This window comes from Cebidichthys violaceus, unplaced genomic scaffold, assembly GCF_023349555.1.
Source record: "Cebidichthys violaceus isolate CVI_PGR_0920_01 unplaced genomic scaffold, fCebVio1.0.p SCAF_10, whole genome shotgun sequence".
In the NCBI taxonomy this organism is placed as follows: Eukaryota; Metazoa; Chordata; class Actinopteri; order Perciformes; family Stichaeidae; genus Cebidichthys; species Cebidichthys violaceus.
The window spans coordinates 5580128-5601766 of record NW_027176263.1 but is presented as its reverse complement, the minus strand read 5'-3'; the positions used below and the strand labels follow the sequence as shown (position 1 = coordinate 5601766).

Here is a 21639-nt window from a genome sequence, read left to right as displayed (position 1 = left end):
AAGGAAATAAACAACAAATTAATTAATTCAAAATCACCCACCAAAAGCTACTTTCAAGCTTTGCTGGCAACTCAGTCAAGGGTCTCCTTTGATGGTGATTCATGTATATAACATTTTCTCTGCACTTTTTACAAGCCCTCCATGTTTCTGATCCTAATTTAGACCTTTCCTCTTTTTACGGACAAGATTTGTTGATGTGTAGCAACTTGCAGGAGACTTTCCTGTTTACTTGTATCATTAAGTCGTGTTTTTAGAAACATCACTTTTAGTTAAGTGAGATCTTTATGGCAGATGATGATAGCTAAAAGATTGGATCAAAGCAATAAGCAAAAAAAACAACAACAACAAAAAACTAAATAAGGACATTCAAAATCAAAACATGCCATTAATGGAACAGCACCTGCCCGGCAGGTTCCTGAATAACACACACACACACACACACACACACACACACACACACACACACACACACACACACACACGCACACACACACAAACACACGCATGCACTCACGCACCGGTGAGCAGTCAGTGGGAGGTCTGGTCTACCTGTGTGACCCGACAGCAGGCTGATAAGCGCTCCTCCTCTCAGCCGCCGTCATTGGTTTCCCTGGAAGCCGAGAGAAACCAGTCGGACGTCCGCTGCGCCTCCCGTTCACTCGCTGCAGGATTCAGACGCTCACTGGAGGAATGCGTGGCAAAACACGGCGTTTATTTGGATTTTGAAAGAGAAGAACTGTCTTTTAATAAGCGCGTCGTCATTTCTAGCATGGTAGGTTCCCTCTGGAGCCGATAAAAGGCGTTAGAAATGTCTCACCAGCAGCGGCTTGTCCAGCTCTCCGCCGCTTCGCTCGCCGTAGTCTTCGGTCCGGACGAGGAGAGTTTGCGCGCCGGCGGAGGAAAGCTCACTGCCAATATTACAAGTGGACAGGAAGTTTTTGCGGACTTTAAAGCGCAAAATTTGCGCAGTTCCTGGAATAAGAGACTCGTTAAGGCCATAGCTGAAGTGTACTTTCAGGGATGGATGGAAAACTTGGTGCTTTTCGTTCAAGGGAATGCAAACAACTTGGAGGTGCTGAGAGAAGCATGGATGCGCAGAGCTCTGAGGTCACCAAAGGGATTTATCATTAAAGCTGTCGGTATGTAACATCAACCCTGTCAATGAACTCTCACCAAAGATAACATAATATGAAGCAAACACTGATAGTAACACAACTGTCCGAACGAAGCAGGCCGCAATGCAAATATATGCAAACAGCAGTATTACAGGTGGAAATAAAAACACCAAGGTGAACAGCTACCTCAGTCATGCAGGAGCATAATGTGTTTTTTTCTTTTAGGGGACACTGTAGAGTCACACAGCCAGCAACAGTTGTTTACCACAGAGAGGGAAATGTGTGAAAGCCATAAACTCTGAACAACATGGAGCTGGCAGGGTTTAACACCTTTCCTCCTTTTCTGGGTTTTCAGACCATTTTTTTCTAAACTCCATTCAGTCTGATGTCAAAAGTATTAACCCAAAAGTTGTTCTGTTCATGGAGTCAACAGTAGTTACATTTTAGTGTGTCTGATATCTAACTCAAGGTTTGGATAATTATGAGCCTCATTTTGTCACTTGTTTCTTGGATGTTGCAATGTGCAGAGGCATCAAACTCCCTCTCAAAACAAAGACTTATATCTTTTCCCCCTCATATTCAGCCTACCTGATTCTTCTCCATTCTTCTTATCCAAAACTCCTTGTGGGTATAATTTTAAAACACCACATTTTGCTGCGATGAGCAGTGAAAATCATTTTCAACACTGCAGGTGTTTATTACCTGAGAGATGATATTCCTTAAATCTCTCATCTCTCTCTCAATGGTCTGGTGGGTTTGAGAGGATTGCGCTACTAATCAGCCTCCCATTGTTATCGACACAGTGATATATTTACCAACGCTTGTTAACAAAGCTCTGCATACCATATAATTACTTCTAATTGCCCCCCTTCTTTGGGCTCCTGTCCTCAGATGTATTTTAAAGCAGCATATAGCTGCACAAAAACAGTGAATGGAAATCTTTTACCACTCCAAAAATAGTGTTAGAGGGAGGTTTTCCAAATGTTGGGAGGATAGTTGAGCTGCAGCAGGTTCCTTTTGGTTTTTGAAACATGGTCCCAGCAACATACCCATTGGCACCCCATTTGTTCCACCTGTCTTTGCTTCTGTTTCAGGGTCTGTCTTTCCAATAATGTGTATCTGTGTTTGAGTTTTACTTTGTCTGGATGCCGCTGTCTACCTGCTGACTTTGTGTCAATACGTCAGCTCTGCTAGATCGAGCAGTGCACGGACAAGTAGAGGGAGGAATGTGATGTGAAGGGGAGGACGAGACCACACAAGGGGAGACCCGGGAGGGCGTGAAGCGGCAGAGGAGGGGGAGGTGAAGGCCGACATGCCATCCTACTGTGGGACACTTTCACAAACAAACACCATATGAGCCAAAGGTGATGCTGAGCTTATTGCTATGCACAGTGTCAGCACAAAGCTGCACACAGACATGCATGAGCTCACAGTCGGATGCAAGGCAGGCGTTGATACCTCAAAAGACTCCTCGTGTTTGAGTTTCACACCAGAAACTTGTAAGCAAACACGTCTGTGTGTGGACATGTTACCTCCTACTCCTCCTTAACAAATCCTTCGCCTCACACCGCAGCAATTTGTATGGAAATTAGCGCTGGCCGGCTGTCAGAGTCTGCTTTACTGCCTCCTCCCTGAGAATTGGTCAGCAGTGAATCACTGTGCGACTGGCTGCCGACCACCGCTGCTTCTCTGTTACTCAGGATTAATGTCCCTTCGTTTCATGGTCAGTGAGAGACTGTGGAAGTCAGACTCCTAGATTGATATCAGGCATGGACTTGAGGCCATGACATTGTCCTGATATAAATATGTCAGGAAGAAAACAGAAATGTTATGAGTTATAGGCTACATTGAATTTCTAACAGCCCTATTTCCTTTCCCAGGTCAGAGCAAGGTTGAGACGTGACTTTACTGATGTGAGCAGGTTTTTTTAAAGGGAAGTCAAGGAGCTAGTTTAGAAGATGTTTAGCTAAAATGAACCAGATGTAGTCTTAAGTTGCTTTTAAATAGAGAGACATTGAAGTGACACAAAGCTTCCAGACAAACAATACACTTTGATTAATTTGAGCTACTTCCTCATTGGTCCTCTCTGGTTATCAGTGCTAATAGCTTGAGTGAAGACAGATTGTTCTTCCGGGCCTCTGCTGAGGGGAGAATATGCAGAAAAGGAGGTGTGCGGGAGGTGGGGAGGGTTGATGGAGGGAGGGGATGGTGGTGAGGTTAGGCCGAGGTAAACAGGGTGAGGAGTTAGTATGAACAGGCTTCGTTGTTATCCTAGTGGGAATGGGCCCCACTGGTACTGGTGTTGACCTCTCTGCTTCAACTCATCAACGTGTTTCTCATTCTTTACTTTAAATTATCTCTTCATCCATTTTCTTCCTTTGAACAGCTGTTTACAGAATAATACCAGCGTTCCAGCACAGTCATTTCATCAATGATCAGTAGTTTTCTTTTACTTGCTAAGAGTTTTGACATTTTATATGTTTATATTTACACTGTAACCTGGATGCTGTTAACAATCAGATTTAGATATGGTTGACAGTAAACCTGTTTGAGCTTACTTGATCATTCTTTAATTATCAGGATGTGGTATCCTACAGGTAACACACAATATGACAAGGAAAATGGGAGAAAATAGTTTGTTGGTGTTGTGCCTTAATAAATGTAACTAAATTAAACTTTTCACCACAGTTCGTGGTGCTGCTGTTTGCTCACCGACACAATGCATTTTATCCAGCTCACTCCTTTTTTACTGCATGTACAGAATAAAAACCCCAATAGAAATCAACCTACAATGTCTAGATGCCACATTTATCAAAATGATTGACGAGTAATCCAGTTCTGTCAAATTGGTCAAATTTACTTTAATTTATTTTCTTATCCAGTTAAGATGGTTTTCGTGTTGCAATAATCAGCATGTTGCCTAAAGGAATTGTTCTATGTTTTGGGCTTATATAGTGCTTGTTCACTATCTTGTCAAGCGTTAAAAGATTTATACCAGTCTCATGTCGAAGCATTAACTATGAAACTGAGATGATAAGATAGTTTAGCATAGAGACTGGAGGCAGGAAACAAAATTTAGCGGTGCTGGTTGACATGGTTTTTTAGCTTTGGCAAGATCCAGGAAGGCTAGCTGTTCAGTCTTTATGTTAAGCTAGATTAATCGCCTGTTGGCTCTAGCTCCATAGTTAACAAACGCATGAGAGCGCTATTGATCTTATTATCTAATTTAAAACTATTCACTGAAGTGTTACTGTGTATGAAAATGCCCAAATCAACAGTCTTAAAAAAAACCTCATAATTCCCTAAAAGACTAAATTCGTTCTGAAAAAACTATCCAGACTCTCCCGTTGAAACCAGAGGCTGCACAATGACTGTTAGCCGGTTCTGCATTATTTAGTCCTGCTATTGTCGCCGCAGCAGGATGAGCTGAAACATTTATATAGAGTGAGCCAGTGGTGTAATGAGGTCTCCTGTATCCTCACTACATATAGCTCCGTAAACTGTCCTCGTCCTCTTGGAACATGGACTTGAATGAGACAAGCCTCTCACTTTCGCCATAGAAAACACTTTTTGTTTTGGCCTTTGTAGAACACACTTTTAAGCAAAGTTTTCTTTTTAAATGGTATGTTTCATTTAACCCGTCATACTATGAGGTGGTGAAGCATTCCTGAAATGCTTCATTTACTCTTTAGATCATTTCCTGAGTTCGTCGGCTCGAGAGCCTCATTTCTGCTCTTTACTTCTCACTTGAAAGTGTTTTTATTTTCATGCAGGGGGGGTGTCTTCTTTCATGAGGGTATTTTGTCAAAGTCTCAGAGCGCTTCACTAATGGTCATAACTCTTCCAGATGTTACCTTATTAACCATGACACCCCCTTACCAGCTTTAAATGGCCCACCCTGTCCTAACTAAGCAGCACAGGTCAAAGGTTACAACCTCCTTGCTAACAAGCCACCTTGAGGGCAGCCGGCTTCAGAGGGTTTGTTCGAAGGCAAACAAACATCAATACAGTATCCAGGTGTTCTTCACTCACTGGTCCGTTCAGCTTCTGTTAGTGGTTTCAGTGGTTCCTAACTTTCTTTGCCTGACTTGTCATTTTTCAATATAAACTGGATGTTGTTTAACCCTGTTGATTATATATTAGCGTATATAGTTACTGTATTTTTGTTCATACTATTGAATCGTTTGTTTAGGTTGATTTGGTAAAGTTAGCATATACTACTAATACCAGAGCAACAAAAGCGGGTGTTTTTTCAATATTTTTAACTATTTTAATTGTTTTACTTATTAAATTATTATTATCATTATTCACTTTTAACATTGTCAGTCATGTATCCATTACTTTTAGCTAATGTAACTTCTTTGAACTTCTCTGCTCACTTGCTAACTGTTTTCATACTCTTATTGGTACTTGAGAAAATTGCTAAGGAATGGCATATCAATTTGTAAAACCATTCGGCTGTTTATTTTCCTATCCATTCAAATGGGGATATATTTTAATTAATTTGCAATTTCTGTATTTTAGTTGAGATGGTTGAACTTTCCTTGTGCCCTGTGGCAACTGTATGAGTGCCCTCTGGGGTACATTACCGTCTGAGCTGCTCTCAGTAATAATAATAATGATTAAAGATAATCACTCTCCGGCTCCCTCGACACTAATAGTATGACATTAAGCTGTTACACAAAATATATGCTGCTGTTTTTCAGGCTCAAAATGATGAAGAGTTTGTATTATGACAGCGTTTGGTTCAATCTTTTTCCTGCAAGAACAGAGGTGAAAGGTTCTTGGAAACCATAAACCCAATCTACTACTATACCAACTGAGGTTCTTATGTCTTGTTGTTGGTTGGTAGATCAAAGAACATCTAATTTTATTGATGCTAAATAAACAGTTGACTGGAGATTAATTAAATTGTAACATGAAAGGTTTTGACTCCATGTAATTTAAAGAAAAGCAGCCTCTGTGACTTGTGCAACTTTGTTGAAGTTTTAAATTGCTTTTCAAATTGCATTGTTGGTATGAGTTGATTAGGCTGCAGTGTTATAATACAAGAATCACTTGTATTATCTTTCCCTGTGCCACTGCCAAGAGTATGTCTCTGCATTAATCTAAGAAGTCTTTCTATTTTCTGCACTTGTAAAAGATGGTTTAGTAAAGAAGATATGAGATACTATATGAGGATACCTTGACCTCTGTTCTCAGGCGTCCACAGTGCCCACACATGTGTGAGACGATTCGTGTGTGTGCGTGCCTCTCAGCACATCATTTGTCAGCTACATCCTTTCCCATCGAGCAGGAAGCTCACCCCTGGTGTGAATCAGGCATATCGGCCTCTTTATCGACCCAGATTGTGGGCTCACCCGTAGCGGCGGTGTGGAGCGAAGCCAACAACAACAGTGGAGGAGTTCCTCTGTATCCCTCAGCTTGCACGCCCTGTCAGCGGCCGCTTGAGTTTCCCTTTTGGGATTTATCATCATTCACTCTCTGGTCAGACAAATGGGTCGACACAGAAGTAAGGCCATATTGCATTAAATTTGGTGTTACTATTACTCTTCAGTTTCCTGACAGGATGTTTTCTTTGCTTCATTTAGCATTGATAAATGCAATGGAATGCTAACATAGGGTCTGTGATAGCAAAGTGCTGTGTTTTTCTATTTCAGGAGTGAAAGATACTTTCAATGAGCTGTGTGCTGACCAGTTGCAGGGCATTAAAAAGCGATTGATCATATGGCAGACACTGGACAGGAGCTCTGCTCTAAATACTGGGATAACAAACACAGGAATCTGCTGCACCTCGAGTTCGGTTAAATAAGAGGAAATAGGTTTCATCTGCAACCAATGACTGCCTTCCCTCTTGATTTTAACGGGTGCTGGAAACCCTCTATGTGTGTGTGTGTGTGTGTGTGTGTGTGTGTGTGTGTGTGTGTGTGTGTGTGTGTGTGTGTGTGTGTGTGTGTGTGTGTGTGTGTGTGTGTGTGTGTGTGTGTGTGTGTGTGTGTGTGTGTGTTTTTGTGTCAGTGGTGAAAAGCCACATGGGTAGAGTGGGGTTAAAATACTTGGATCTTTGAAACAAAACTGGGGAAACTAGAAACTATTAATGTGCTTAGTGTAGAATTAAATGCTCAAGCACAATTTAGTTTTTTATCATAACTTAAATGCAAGAAAGTGACTGGTAACAGTATAGTGAACAAAACGGGGCCTAATATTGAACCTTCGAGAACAACTTCTGTACACACATGTGCTAAATACAGGTACATTTTTTATACCCATATCAGTCAGCAAGATAGTTGAAACCAGCAACACATGACTGAATCAGAGCCCAAAACTCTGATTAACATCAGAGAATTATTGACTGAATCAATTTCTAATAGAGGATCAGGAAACAGAACAAAATTGTGTTGGTTTTTAGGTATTTTGGAGATGGATTGTTCTCGATTTAACTTTTACTCCGTACTTCGGGCAGTTGGAGAACATGAACGGTCATCCATGCCCCTCAGTGGATAAAATATTATTTTCACGATGTACTGATCTGTCTATTTAAATTAGGTATTAAAATGCCACTTTGCTTCCTGGTAGAATTTATGGCCTGACACAATTTATTCAGTGTGTGCAGGAGTAATAAATTACATTGATGATTTAGCATTCTTCATTGAGGAAATGTATTTACTTTGAATGCAAGCCAGTCACAGTGGTCAGCATAACATCTGGCCAAATCACAAACTTTTCTCTTGTCTTGAATAAAACAGATCATGCACGCACTGGATCTTTTATCTGTTTTTAGAATTAAAATAAATTACAAAGTGATTTAATGTCAGTATACCCATCTCGCCTTAAACGCTTCCAATCTGTCACATTTAGCAGAAAAGCTTATACAGTGAATTTTTTTTCTAAACTAAACTAACTAAACTATTTTGACTTTCATTAATTTGGTGTAATGCAGGTATTAGGGTAATTATCATAACACCAAAGTCAAATCAGTTTTAAGTCCTCCAGTGTGGTCATGGTCCATTATCATCTGTAGTAAATTAAGATTGGTACGCATTTTGGTAAAAAAGTCTGCATTAATCAATAACTAATCAGGATTAAGATCACCCATAATAATAGATTCAGTTTTGAAAGAGGGAACAACCAGAATACCAGGAGCACCAGGGATGCGAGAGATCCCAAATAATATTGATATTCAGGTTTTGAGCTAAAATTATAATTTTAAAGAAATTCATTCAAGTTTTCATTTTAATGACTTAAATTAAAATTAGCTATGTTTTTGTTCAAAAACAAAAAAACACTGGAAAATCTATTTGATGACAATTAAATAATTTCTATTGCTCTGAATGAACTCTTCAAAGTCTGAAAAAGTAACCCTTGTGATGTCATGCAAGGTATTTTTGTACAAGGCTCTAAAAGTCAGGATATCACCACCTCTGTGGAAATCATTTTGACCATTTGTCCTTAATCTTTCTGCAAGTCCCATAGCACTAATCTCTGGAGTATCCCTAAAACTGAGCGTCTGCTATTAAGATGAAGTGTTAGGCTCAGCCTCAAATCCATTATATCTAGAATCAAGCTGAGATGAAGTAGTTACTCGGGAGATTGGGACAAATCTGGCACGAGGGGAGGCAGAGGAAGTGGATATAGTTTCTATACAGAAATGTGAAAAACATGGACCTTAAAGAACAAAGAAAAGGTGATGTGGTGCCCTTTAGAAGTGCTTTGACTCTCCAGCCTTCTGGCAGAAACGACACAGGCAGACTGTGGGGTGATGTTCATGTTCACGAGCAGACGAGAGCCAGATATGTCGGGTGGTGACCCATCAAGTATGATGTAAAAAGATGGGAAAATAAAGCGTTGTGGTTTAAATCCTGTCTGCTGGCACTACCATGTCTTGGTATCATGTTACACAGAGCACTTTGCGCTGTGCTATAAAATACAGGCCTTCTGTTAAACACCTGCTCAGGTGTATTTCCTTTTTCACAAGAACATGATCACAGGGTTTTTGCACACTAGTTCAGTACCAGGTGATTTAATTTTTTCGGCATGAGCTGCTAGTCAAATTGTTCTCACCGGGAATCAGATGGTAAGAACATTATTTAATGTCATTACAGCTGCAGGGATTTTCATCCAAGATCTGTGGTGACTAACTATGTGAGGTACTAAAGTTCTGTGAATGCTGGTTTGCGATGCTTAGTCACAGCCTGTTTATGCTGTCTTGCCAACATATGTTAAATGTCAAAGGGTTGGTTTGGCAAAGTGAGTCCCAAGGCTCTAACTGGATAATAGAAACCCATATTACACTCCTGCTGCTGGTTCTTCCTTTTCTTTTTCTTTGTATTGCATGTGGCAGTTTGCTGCCAGAGTAAAGGTTTCTATGGTGATGTGAGTCAACACAAAGCCTGACTGTTTCTCCTCATCGCTCAAAGTTGTAGCTCATGAATCCTCTTTAGTCATGGTGTTTTGACTTTTCATCTTATGTGTTTCTCTGCAGAATAATGACCACGGTTCAGTTTAGATGCAGCTCTTAAAAGTTAGTGTTAATATCCCAATAACTAGGTTTAAATTAGGTTAAATAATGCCGACGGTTCTCTAGGTTGTAGTCAATTTGCCAACAAAGACATTTTCTCAAACACTGATTGCAAAGAGGGCACAGTCCAAATTTTCCTCTTTTTCTCTTACTTCAATGCTTCACTTAATATTTAAACACAAGTACTCTGAGATACTGACTGTCAGTGGGTCAGATTGAACATTTACCTAATGCCTGCAAGTCTGGGCAGAAATGTTGGTTTTATTGTTGTGAATCAATAAAAAAAGCTGTAAAATGATCAGTGGCTCAGTCTGTCCATTTTACTGATAGTGATGTGTTTTTAAGTGGGACGGTGGCGACATTTATAGGAAAGCCATGTCCAGTATTTAAACGGTACCAAAGATGTTTATTTCAAACATTTTGATATCATGTTGATGGCCATACAGTGTTTGTCCAAGTGTGTTCAGAGTGGAAGGACAGGAGAGAGCATGTTGTTAGACTTGGCCAGGTTTGGTTGTTGGGACGTTCGGGCTGTGATTGTACTCTGAAGGGATCTTTTCACTCAGTTTATTGGGCCATTTAACGGCAACGCCCACTTCTGTGTGTTCTATGGGAGTGAGAGACACAAACTCGTAAAGCACTTTTAAAAAGTGTGATGCACACACACACACACACACACACACACACTCGAGAAGGGGAGGCTGGGGTTGCGGAGGCCTGTTAGACCAAGAAACCCGAAACAAAGCAAAGCGGTCGTGGGACTGGGAGGCAGTCACAACATAAATTACAGTTGGCATCTCTTCCCATTACTTTAAATCTGACCGTATGAATGTTTGACATTGTCTCACCAGAGACTTAACTGTAAATTCACTGAAGCGTGTTCCTCACGAGGTCTCAGTCGATGGGAGACAGGGGGTTTTTGCAGTTTGGGCAGGCCTCAAGTTCATGTTGAATGCCATGCAGTGTGTCCTTAATGAGGGGGAGAAAGATTAGCCTGTTTGCTTACTGGGGCTCTAAGATTAGACGATACCAGGATGAGATAAGATGGTGTGTGTGTGTTTCAGGAAAGGCCATGGAGTGGGGGATTGTGGCAACGAGCCTGATGTTTCAGTTAGGTTTGACCTGTGATAGCATGAAGGTGAAAGGTCAAGGATGAGATTCAGTCACAAGTTGTGCAACCTTCTTTCTTGCTTTTGCGCCTGGTCTCCCATCAAGGCATGAATATAGTTTAAACCATATCTGTCACAATATGTAGATGCTTTGAATGATCTTCCCACTCGGAGCAGCAGGGTGCAGCTAATGGAAGGTCTACAGTGGGTTCTGTATGGTGTGGTGTGTTAGTATTTTCTTCCAAGAGACTGGAGGTAATGCAATCACGTATGAAATGGGACTCATGTGGCCAGCTAACAACGGAGCCATGTGAACACATGTGGCATTGATCAGTGTCAGCAGCCAAAGGGATCTCAGCGGGGATCGAAGAGAGAAGGTCTCTGTCAATCATCTCCACAATCTGAGCAGTCAACTTCAGGCATTTCTCATTTTCATCTCCCAGGCAGCAACTTATTCTCACGAGTATACGACATTGAAAGAAAATGCACGTTTTTCACTCTACATGGAGCAGAAAGCGTAGTGTGGGCTTTGTCACTTTATTTTAATGTTATGGTGAATGCCATTAAAGTAGAATATCAGACTTGTTATATAGAGTTGCAATGCTCTCTTTTAATCAAAATTGGCATGTGAAGTATGCATAAGGCCATTGGTTCTCACTGAGATACTTTGGATTCAATTTTGGAGGTTATGGGATGACATATGGGATAAAAAAATAATATAAAAAATAATATCTATACTCATTGATATGATGATTTAAATGAAACAACCCTGAATGGGAAAAAAACATATTTCCTCTCTGAGTTGTAATGCCTGTGATGGTAGGTCACAAGGGATTGCTTTACTCCAGCAGTTTAGTATTGTGCTTTCATAACATTTGTGGACATGCAAGAAACAATCTGCTCAGCAGAGGCTGAGAAATCCTGACTTTTAGTCCCAAGTGTGGATTAAGCTCCATAAACATCAGATCCTATAATGCAAGGCAATGGCCTCTTTCATTGCAGTTAGGTTAAGCTCGGAAAAAAAACTAGTTTGTTTGACGCATTGTCGACCACGTCAGAAGCCAAAGGCAGAGTGAAAAGCTGATCATAGAGAGGTGAAGTACCTCCTCTACCAGTGTTCCCTACAGAACCTTATTTTACAAATAATATAGCGGTAGTCAACGTCGAGAGACAAATAATTTTTTTATCCCGTTTGAAATTGACATCACATGTCTAATTCCTGGCACAATTCAAAGATAATTTTGCATCTTTTAGTTTTGTTTGCTGCTGCTCAGTGAACTACATCTCTTTTGAGTCACAATATACGTCACCAACACTAGTTATCTAGGAAACGTAGCTATGTTACACACCCAAATATTAACTTACCTGATGTGTTCTATCCAGCGACTTCTGGTCTTTTTGTCAGCCGGGAAGCAAAAGAGCACTTAAGACCCGTTGATCCAATGAGTACGTCCGGAAACACAGAGGCATTGTCACTTCAGAGAGAGACTTCACTGCCACAACTTTTAGGGTGTGTAGTCTTTCTAAAAAAATATCTTCACAGTCTTATACTTCAACAGTTTTATGACAGACTGACTTTCTTAATGTGCAAAAGGGCTAACCATTAAGAGGGAACAGACTGTGACATGTAAAATTGGTGGAATGCCCCTTTAAGTGGTTTCATTGAACTGCTGCCCATTTTAAGTTGGTTTAGTCTCGTCTTCTGTTTGACTGCCGAGCAGGGTTTTGTTGCTATGGCCACCAGCAGGGTATTCATGCTGTGTATGACAATGAGTGTAATGTCGGTGGCCCGGTCTTAGATTACAGGAAAACAGAAGTCTGTTCCCCCCGGAGAGACGATAGTTACAACGGTGAGCTGTCACGCCTGCTAATGTTAGACTCAATAAACACTAGTTCTCTGCTGGGCCCATCCTTGCATTACACAAAGAAACTGCTGTAGGTGTATTTTTTTCCTTCTGTCTAACACCTACACTGTCAGTCTCACTTTTCTGTTCTCTTGCTGCTATCAGACCATAATTAATTTAACGGCATGTGAGGAACATGCTGTTGCTCCATTAACTCCATTTAGAGTATAAGTCATATTAGCAGGTGTCCGACAGGATATCCTTCTGAACCAGGACATAGTCAGAGAGGACAACACTCTGTTTACCAAAACTGCATCTGGGCAAAGATATCTAGGAAGTCACTTTAAAGAGGTAGTGATTACTTAATTGATTCCCTGTGATTAATTATCTACCCCCCCTCCTCTGACCCTATCATGTCCTTTTGACTGTTGACGGTGGGTATAAGCGGTTGCTATGTGGACAGCCTGCCAGACATTCCTATAGGAAGTTAACAACAATGAGTAGCTAAGTCAGCAGCACTAATTCACTGCCCAGGGAGACTGCTATTGAGATATCCGCTCTGAGGTTTAGTCAGATTAACGTCTTCTGTCGGAGCCGGGGGATACCAGATGGCTTGTTTTTTACAGTCCAACCGTGTGTCATAGGATCAGTTTTACAAAGAAAGACCCCTGTCTGTGAGACTTATGAGCATTAAGTGAGCTCACTGTGCCGATTAATTGTTTTTTTTTACTGACTTTGCTTGACATAGTCCTTACTGAGGATACAACTTTTTCAACTTAAGTAAAACACTGATTGAGTAGCAGCTTGATTAGAATATTCCCTGTGCATCGCACAGGTTCCCTCGACAAAATGTCAATTGGATTTTTGGATTAGCTCCGAAAGATAATCTTCACAAATGAACACCACTTTAATGATTGTTGAAGTGTAAATGCAATCGGCAGAAGTAAAAAGCTAATGTTAGGTTATAAACAAACTACAGCTGGGTTACATGATTGCGAGTACAATGAGGCAGTGAAGGTGGACGAGTCGGTGTGATGACGTTTAGTAGTCTTATTTAGCTACTTGTGAGCAATCGTATATTTTAAGGCATGCAAAATCTTCCAAATTCATGAGAGGAGTATTTACTGACTTATTTTATATCTTAGAACAAAACCTTAAAGTTTCATAAACTTGTTTAACCACAGACCTTATTTCAGGCATCTTACCCAAAACCTTTTTGTTACACTGTGTGTGCCACACCAAAGAAGTGCTGTATGTGTTTGGTAAGTACGTGTTCTGTCATTCTTTACCATGGCAGATATTTGATCAGTTGTTTGTTTCCCTTGCCTTGGACATAAGTGGTTCAAGTGTGAGGGTTGTAAATGTTTAGTTTACGTCAAGTGGGGGTTGATGGGAGAATCACTCACAGTCACACGCTCCATATGTTTAAGCCTAATTCACACATGTATACACAAAGTGTTGTTGTCAGCACAACTGGAAACCTGAAATCGCATGGGGAAAACAAAAACAATTTAGAGTCCGAACTGGCTATATAGTGGAATTCAAGTTACGTGTGTGGCATTTTTTGACTTGTGCTTGCACTTAAGTTGAATTAGATCCTCTTGATGGTAAATAAAATACAGCAGATGAGGACTGTTTGTGTCATCTCTCTTCTTTCACCCATTATGCTCCTTTTAGGTGTAGCTGATTAACCAAAACCAATTTTCCAGTCCCGTGGGTAAGGTTATGTCCATGCCCTTGTGTCTGCTCTTCATATGAAGGGAGTTTGTGTTAACCCAACCCAGATGCTAATCATTCATCAGCAGAGGGATCTGGTTTGTTTTGGTGCTTTCATTGAGCTCACTTCTCATTAGTAAACATCACTCTTTGTGTTCTGTATGTAGTATGTTTTTGTAGAGAATTAGTCAAAAAGGCAGACATCTGTGTCAGTATTTCAAACCATAATAAGCTTTGTCAAAGAAATAACTGTTTCTTAAATATAAAATGTTATCATTTTCTCTTTTACATTATCGCTCAGGGGTTCGTAATGCGTTCCTGGGGAACCCACTGTTGATGCTCAGCAAACAAAACCCCCATTCACATTCTTATCCTAACCATAACATCAACCATATCTAATCTTAACCTAAACACAAACATTTGGACTAAAACTAACCACCTAAAGGCTTATATCTGACAATAAACATTTCTAATGTTATGCAGGCCAGTAACAGCGCCGTTTATCAGAAATTCTTCTTCTTTCCTTTCAGTGATGCAGGTTGAACGGAAAAAATCAGTTGTCACTTGTAGAATAAGGAACTCTGTTTAATAAAGAAAAGATACATTTTCCTATACTTGTGTTATTAGTTCCTCCTTTTCTCTGAACACAATAACTGTTATAACTGATGATTAGAGACCTTCAAGATAACCAATTGTTTGGATACAACTCGTTTAAAGTCCACGTTCAGTTTTGATGTCCTATCCTGTTAACGGGTTGTAGAAGAGTCTTTATGGCACTACTATCTTAAACCTCCTGCTCTCTGTCTACACTATAGGCTTTGCACACACACACACACACACACACACACACACACACACACACACACACACACACACACACACACACACACACACACACACACACACACACACAAAAACATTTCCTCGAAGAAACTTAACCACTGCATGTTGTTTCAATTACATTTCTCCATGTGTGAAACTCTGCTGATTGTTTTTGATACTGAAATGAAATGTTTCTAAAATGTCTGGTTGTCTTTAAAAACAGCTTAGTTTTATGATTTGAAAGCCTTGTGGCTTTAATGGACTCCCACAGTTTGCACGTCAGAGGAACACTGTCAGTCTGCAGCGTTGTGCAGATTGGTGGGATTTGGATGTGGAGTACACATATACAGAATGATTCATAATATTTTTATAGCCGTAAGACAAATGTTTCCAAGGCTGTCCGTGTCATTCTTCCTAGTCTCTCCCACTTTCAGTAACATGTTTGTCTAAGGGCACCTTCTAGACGTGTAGGGCCGTATGATATCGGATCAGCCCAGCAGTTAGACCTGTGGTCATTTCTGTGGGAGTAATGGAATTCCGTGGTCTGTCCCAGTCCTGATGGAATTTCAAAAGCAGTCAGGCATGGTTCATATAACTCACATAAATAGACCACATCGGTCATGATTTAGAAGGTGGTTAGGAGAGGAACGCAACTTCAGTGCTTTGAGTTGTTTTCACTGGCAACACAAATCAGAGAGGGAGACCTCTCAAACCCAGGTGTGTTTGTGTATGTTTACTGCAACAGGCCCACCTGTTTCACTCAATAATCTGCTGGTGTGTGTGTGTGTGTGTGTGTGTGTGTGTGTGTGTGTGTGTGTTTTTCAGGTGACCTGTCCCCGGTGCAGATGTCCCCTGTCCCCCAGTCCCAGTTCATTCCCTTGGCTGAGGTGTTGTGCTCAGTCATCTCAGATATGAACTCCTCTCAAATCACCGTCAACCAGGAAGCACTTATCAATTACATGAGCAAAGCCCACCCAGGTAATCCATAAAATATCACCTCAGCTTGCTTGTTAAAGGGATGTTTAGACATTTGGGTAAATGCGCTGTCAGGGTATTCGCTCCTATATCTGTCTGTTAGCTATTGCCATCAGCTGGTTAGCTTAGATTAGCAAAAAGACTGGAGACAGGCAAGGAGAGTTAAAATATCGTCATGATAACACATGCGCTGACAAACGATCTTAGAACATAAGGATGATTGATTTGTTTCACTGAAGCGTCGTCAGGGAGGGTGTCATAGCAGTAATCATTGAAAAGACCTCTAATTAAAGACATAAACAAATGCTTTCTATTTGAAAATGTTGTATTGTATAACGACCACCATCCATTCGAGCGTACCAGAAAGTTCTGTCAGACCGAGTGCAACTAAAGAGCATCTGAGTGGACACCATCGCTTTATTTGTAGCTCCGTTTGCTGTAACCCTCCAACATTGCATCATACACCATAGTTCACAACAGTTCAACAACGAAATCCGCATACCATCACCTATAAAGCTCACTAAATAGAAATATGTATCTTGTTTTTTTTGTCACAAAAGCCAAAGTGTAAAATGACATGTCGCCATTTTAAGAGAGGTTAAATGCTGGACCATTTCTTGAGTCCTGTACATAACCCTATGTAAAACTGCAACTTCTCTGTTTTTACACCAAGCAAGATATACTGTATTGTGTTAATTAGTGATCTTAGAGGTGCTCTGTGGATGTTGTTGCCATAGGACAGAGCTATGCTAGCTGTTTCCCCATTACCAGTCTTTGTCTTAAACTAAGCTAAACTGCTCCAGACTGTATATGGATTGATATGAGAGTGGTATCAATCTTTTTATCTAACTCTCGGCCAGAAAGTGAATTAAAATCTTTTGTGTGTCAAACTTTTGCTTTATGGAATTATTAGATCATTTTCAAATTACACACAATTTGTCCCTTTGCTTGTCTTTTGTCCTTAACGCTCTTTTCTCTTTATATGTCTCAGGGATAACCATCCCGACTCAGGACATCCTCTACAATGCTCTAGGCAATCTGATCAAAGAGCGCAAAATTTACCATACAGGCGAGGGCTACTTCATCGTCACGCCTCAGACCTATTTCATCACCAACAACATGGTCCGAGAGAAGAGCTGGTGGACTTCTGGTTCAGCAGACGACCCTCCCTCACCTCCTCCCATTACTTACCTATTGAGCAATGATGCTTGTGTTGACAGCACTCAAACGCAGCCAGTGGCGCACTGCAAGTCTTGCAGCTGCTTCAGCCTTCTGCAAACATCCACTAATATCGCCTCCACTGCTGTAACAGCCACCGTCCCTCCCTCCACTGTCCCAGACCAGCATTCTGTCTCGTTCTCCGTAAGTGAATGTACAGGCAAGAGCTTAAAGTGGCCCCGAACGTTGGATCACAAACCCACCGTGCAGCATCAGTCCACGTCCACAGCTGCAGATTGTCATGCAAGTGAGATCAGCAAAACTACAGCCACTACTAACGCCACTGGCCGCAAAGAAAAAGACAACAAACCGGGGAGGAAGTTTGGTCTCAATTTGTTCCGAAGGAATGGAGGTAAGAAAGAGAAACCAAAGAAGGAGTACACATCATTTTCAGCCCAGTTCCCTCCAGAGGAGTGGCCGGTAAGAGACGAGGAGGACCTGAACAACTTACCCCGTGACCTGGAGCATGCCATCATCAAACGCATCAACCCTGAACTGACTGTGGACAACTTGACACGTCACACGGTCTTAATGAAGAAGCTGGAGGAGAGAAGGGAAAGAGGGGTAGACAGAGTGTTGGACAGGGGTCTGGATAAAGACGATAAGGGAGTAGACAAGGGAATGTCTACTGAGATCCTAGCAAAACCCAGGCACCATCACTCCTCTAAGGCAGGCAAAAGATCTGCTCAGAAGACCTCTCGCAGCAAAAGGAGGGCCCATTCCTCCAGAGAGAAGCAGAAGGAAAAGGAGAAGGAGAGGGTTAAGAGTAAGGCTCCCATATGTGCGGATGATTATCCAGAGGGGGAGGATTTGATCCCTTCTCGGCTCAGAGTGGAAATCCCTGTTGATGAACAAGATCAAGTGGAAGAAGGTGGAGCTGTTGAGGGGAAATCTCTTTATAAAAAACGCATTGAAAACCCTTTCCAGACTCATCCAATCAAAGAAGCTGAGCCCATTGTTCCTGCCACCATCAACAAAGAGCATAGAAGGCGAGAGGTGAAGGAGGGCAAGGTCTCGGGGCTAGGGAGGAAGGATCGAACGTCTCACCGCTCCAAATCCTGGGACCCCCACCGGGTCAAAGTGATCGCAGCAGATGGAGAGCATGCAGGGAAATCCCCTACATCTGAGGACAGGTACAACTGTGTCCATGAGATGGACCTTACTGCTGACCATTTGCTCCAAGCAGACATCAAGATCAACAGTGAGCTGCCCCCGGACTACAGCTCAGCCTACCCACAGAGCAGTACGCTTCGGATAGACGACAAGATCCGACATCAGAGGGAGGAAAACGGCAAGGAGAGCTGGGAGAGAGAAGGCGAAAATGGGCATTTTCAGGAGACCGAATATAACGGTGTACCAGACCACAGCCAAGCTATAGATGACAGCCTCTCTCAACAATACTCAAATACTAACGCCATTCTCCCTACCCATTCCTATGAGACGGTCTTAAACCACTCTTATCACCCAACTCCGCCCTGGCCCAAGCCTTCTTTACAGCGGAAACACTCCCTCAGACTCTCCAACCCACAAAGGGATGATACTCAGAGACCAGAGCTCTCTTCACACCAGCAGGCCTGTGAAACTACAACCACCCAGGAACAACGGGAGATAAGACCCGTCACTATTAGTAATAGAGAGCAAAGGACTGTGAGCAAGGGAGAAAGGCTAGAGCTGATAGCTGACAGTCCTCCATCAATAACAGACACTGACGGCTTTATAGAAGACGACTATAGGCTCTATCAGAGAGCGGAAGAACAGGAGGATGAGGATGCCTGCAGCTCCTTGTGTCTGAATGAGGAGGAGATCATTGATGCTGCAAATGCGTACCGTACAGGTGTAGCGGACTACCATGGCCACCAGTTGGTTTACCATGACCATGAATCTGATTTGCAATATCAGGGGCCCCGCCGTCACTATTATAATTCCAACTTTCACCAAGCACAAGTCGCTTCGATTCAAGATTCAAGGGACAGCACTTTCACAGATCTCATACCCCCACCAACCCAGAGGGAAGCTTCCCTCAGCCCCACCAGACCTGGAGAGACCAGCTGGAGACTCCATCATCGCCATCAGAGAACCAGATCGCCAGAGGCCCAAAGTGAATCCAGCCCTCGACGAGACACATTGATCCAGGTGGAGAGACGCCATGTGGATTGTCCCGAACGAGCTGAAGTTGCAGACGGTAGCATCTTTGACTACTGCCAGACCAGTGAGATAGATTCAGACACAGAGACTGTCCGTAAATCGGCTGATGAGGGCGACGGTGACTCTGCTCACTGGGCCGCTGAGGTGGAGGTGGTGCAGGCGGATGAGCTTGATGAGACGGGCGTTCCTCAGACCCAGAGGGGCGTTCTGAGCATGCCCAGTGGAGCCAGAGGGGCAGAGATTGGTGAAGTGGTGGAAATAGGAGAGAACCAGAGCATCACAGGGGACAGTGGTATAGATTCTCCTCGGTGAGTGCCTCTTTTTAAAGTTGTTCACTTTAGCTGCAATAAGATACTGTGATATTGTGTTTCCATTTCATTATAGCTTACTTTGAGACCAGGGGTATCTTTTCAAAGCCATTGAACTTACTGAAAGTCAGACTGAGACTGATGAAAAGGTTTTATGAAGAGAAAAAAGGTCCTAATCCTGCAGCCCAGAACCACTTTAGGCCAATGTTTTTATCAGTTTTCACACCTTAAGCTCTGGTCTTATCTCTCCGACTGTGAGCCCATACCAGACTCAGTCCTATAACATTCTGGAGGAGCTTCGAGACAGGCAAAATAAACACTGTACTGAGGTTAGTTAACCTCTGGGTTACATGTCTGTGATTGGCCTTACTCCCAATTTGTGTTTTTTCCTTTAAAGTAAGCTGAACAAACACCTTGTGACCAATTATAGCATCCAGTATTTGGACAGGAGGGAGTCATTTTGATAATTATGTGTAATTGCTGTGCAGTACTTAAATTCTCATGTTATAATCAAAGAGGAAGAAAAGACTTCTTTTCTTTCACTGAACTCGCTGTGCCCCCTGATATGTGTGGACAGATGTGGTGCATGAGCACGTCACCTAATTCAAATAGCATATTTATAGAAAATATCAACCTCATGCCCGCTTTTTCCCCCTACAGGACTCGCGTCAGTCTGGCCTCCAGTAACACTGTCATTCTGGAGGGTCTCAAGAGGAGAGGCTTTTTACAAAACTTGGAGAAACTGCATTCAAAGAGCAGCGCCATTCGGGCGCAGAGCTCCCTGCTACAACTAACTCCTGTCATGAACGTATAGAAGGCTGCCGAAGCTGATCTCTTCACGTAGTTCAGCGTAAAAAGGCCAAAACCGTGAGCTGGACTCTCCAGTTCTATACAACTGCAAGGTCAGAAACATATCCAATAAGGAAGGTTTGCACTTTGTTGCCTACCTCCACATATTGATACCTATTAAAACAGGGGGCTGTGTACAGATGTACAGTATATATATATCTTTTTGTAAATAATACAAAAGGTAATACACTATGATTTATCCATTCATGGACTTCCTTTATGTATGTGCCGTTAAATGAATGGTGTATTGACAGCATTTTTTGTTGATATTGTTTTGTATATGTACAGTTTTCCTTCTCTACATGCCTCATTAGTTAAAGTGTTCACAGCAGCAATAGCATCTCCTAGTTTCCTTTTTTTCTCTTGTCATATAGCAATTATCACAAATAAAATTGTATATGTCAACTAAGGTTTTCTCTTGTGTCATGTTATTACTCCCTATAAAACATTTAATATCAACAGAAGAGGAGTACCTGCAACAAATTAAGCAATATAATTATTATACGGTGCCCGTGAGAGTTATACACACTGCAAATTAAGAAAACGGGTGCAAATAGACTCAGCTTAAAAAAATTAAGAGACATCTTCACCAATTTGACAACACATGCGCAGCGTTTAGAAAAAGCCCTGCAAGAAGGTCACAATGGCCAGGATGGCTCATGAAGTCACTGACTACCCATCAGCGGTGATGCAAAATCAACTAAACTGTACGTTTTTGTTGGCTCATTTTAACGCAAAGTGATTAAGTGATTAAGATTTTTTTTGCAGATATCTGCTTTCGACTTAGCCGTTAACTTTTTGCTTTTGACTATAACATCTGAATGATGTGCGTGTAAATTGGTGAAGATGTTTTTTTCAATTTCATGTTAAAACTTGCAGCGCTTTGAGCTTTTAGGGCCACAGTAGCTTTATTATCAGAAAGCAATATTGTTGTTGGCCCAATAATACTTTTATCCAATTGTTGACTTGATGTAAATGTTTTAATTTAGTTTAATTATATCACTGAATAAAACTGCCAGT

At 41.7% G+C, this 21639-nt stretch overlaps 1 protein-coding gene across 1 annotated transcript; it reads left to right on the top strand.

Annotated features, from left to right (window-relative positions):
• The first annotated feature begins 706 nt into the window (after nucleotides 1-706).
• stox1 (storkhead box 1) lies at nucleotides 707-20989 on the top strand. Its single transcript, XM_068722158.1, has 4 exons — nucleotides 707-1139; nucleotides 15950-16102; nucleotides 17091-19770; nucleotides 20431-20989. The coding sequence occupies exons 1-4, from the start codon at nucleotides 809-811 to the stop codon at nucleotides 20582-20584; spliced, it is 3318 nt and encodes a 1105-aa protein (XP_068578259.1). The 5' UTR covers nucleotides 707-808; the 3' UTR covers nucleotides 20585-20989.
• The last annotated feature ends 650 nt before the right edge of the window (nucleotides 20990-21639 follow it).

What these genes read in the sequence shown, in the direction of transcription:
- stox1 (XM_068722158.1), top strand. Translation starts at nt 809, where the DNA reads ATGTCTCACCAGCAGCGGCTTGTCCAGCTCTCCGCCGCTTCGCTCGCC. An exon ending in ATTTATCATTAAAGCTGTCG is followed by an intron (nt 1,140 to 15,949) that starts GTATGTAACATC and finishes TGTGTTTTTCAG; the next exon opens with GTGACCTGTCCCCGGTGCAG. An exon ending in AGTGGTATAGATTCTCCTCG is followed by an intron (nt 19,771 to 20,430) that starts GTGAGTGCCTCT and finishes TTCCCCCTACAG; the next exon opens with GACTCGCGTCAGTCTGGCCT.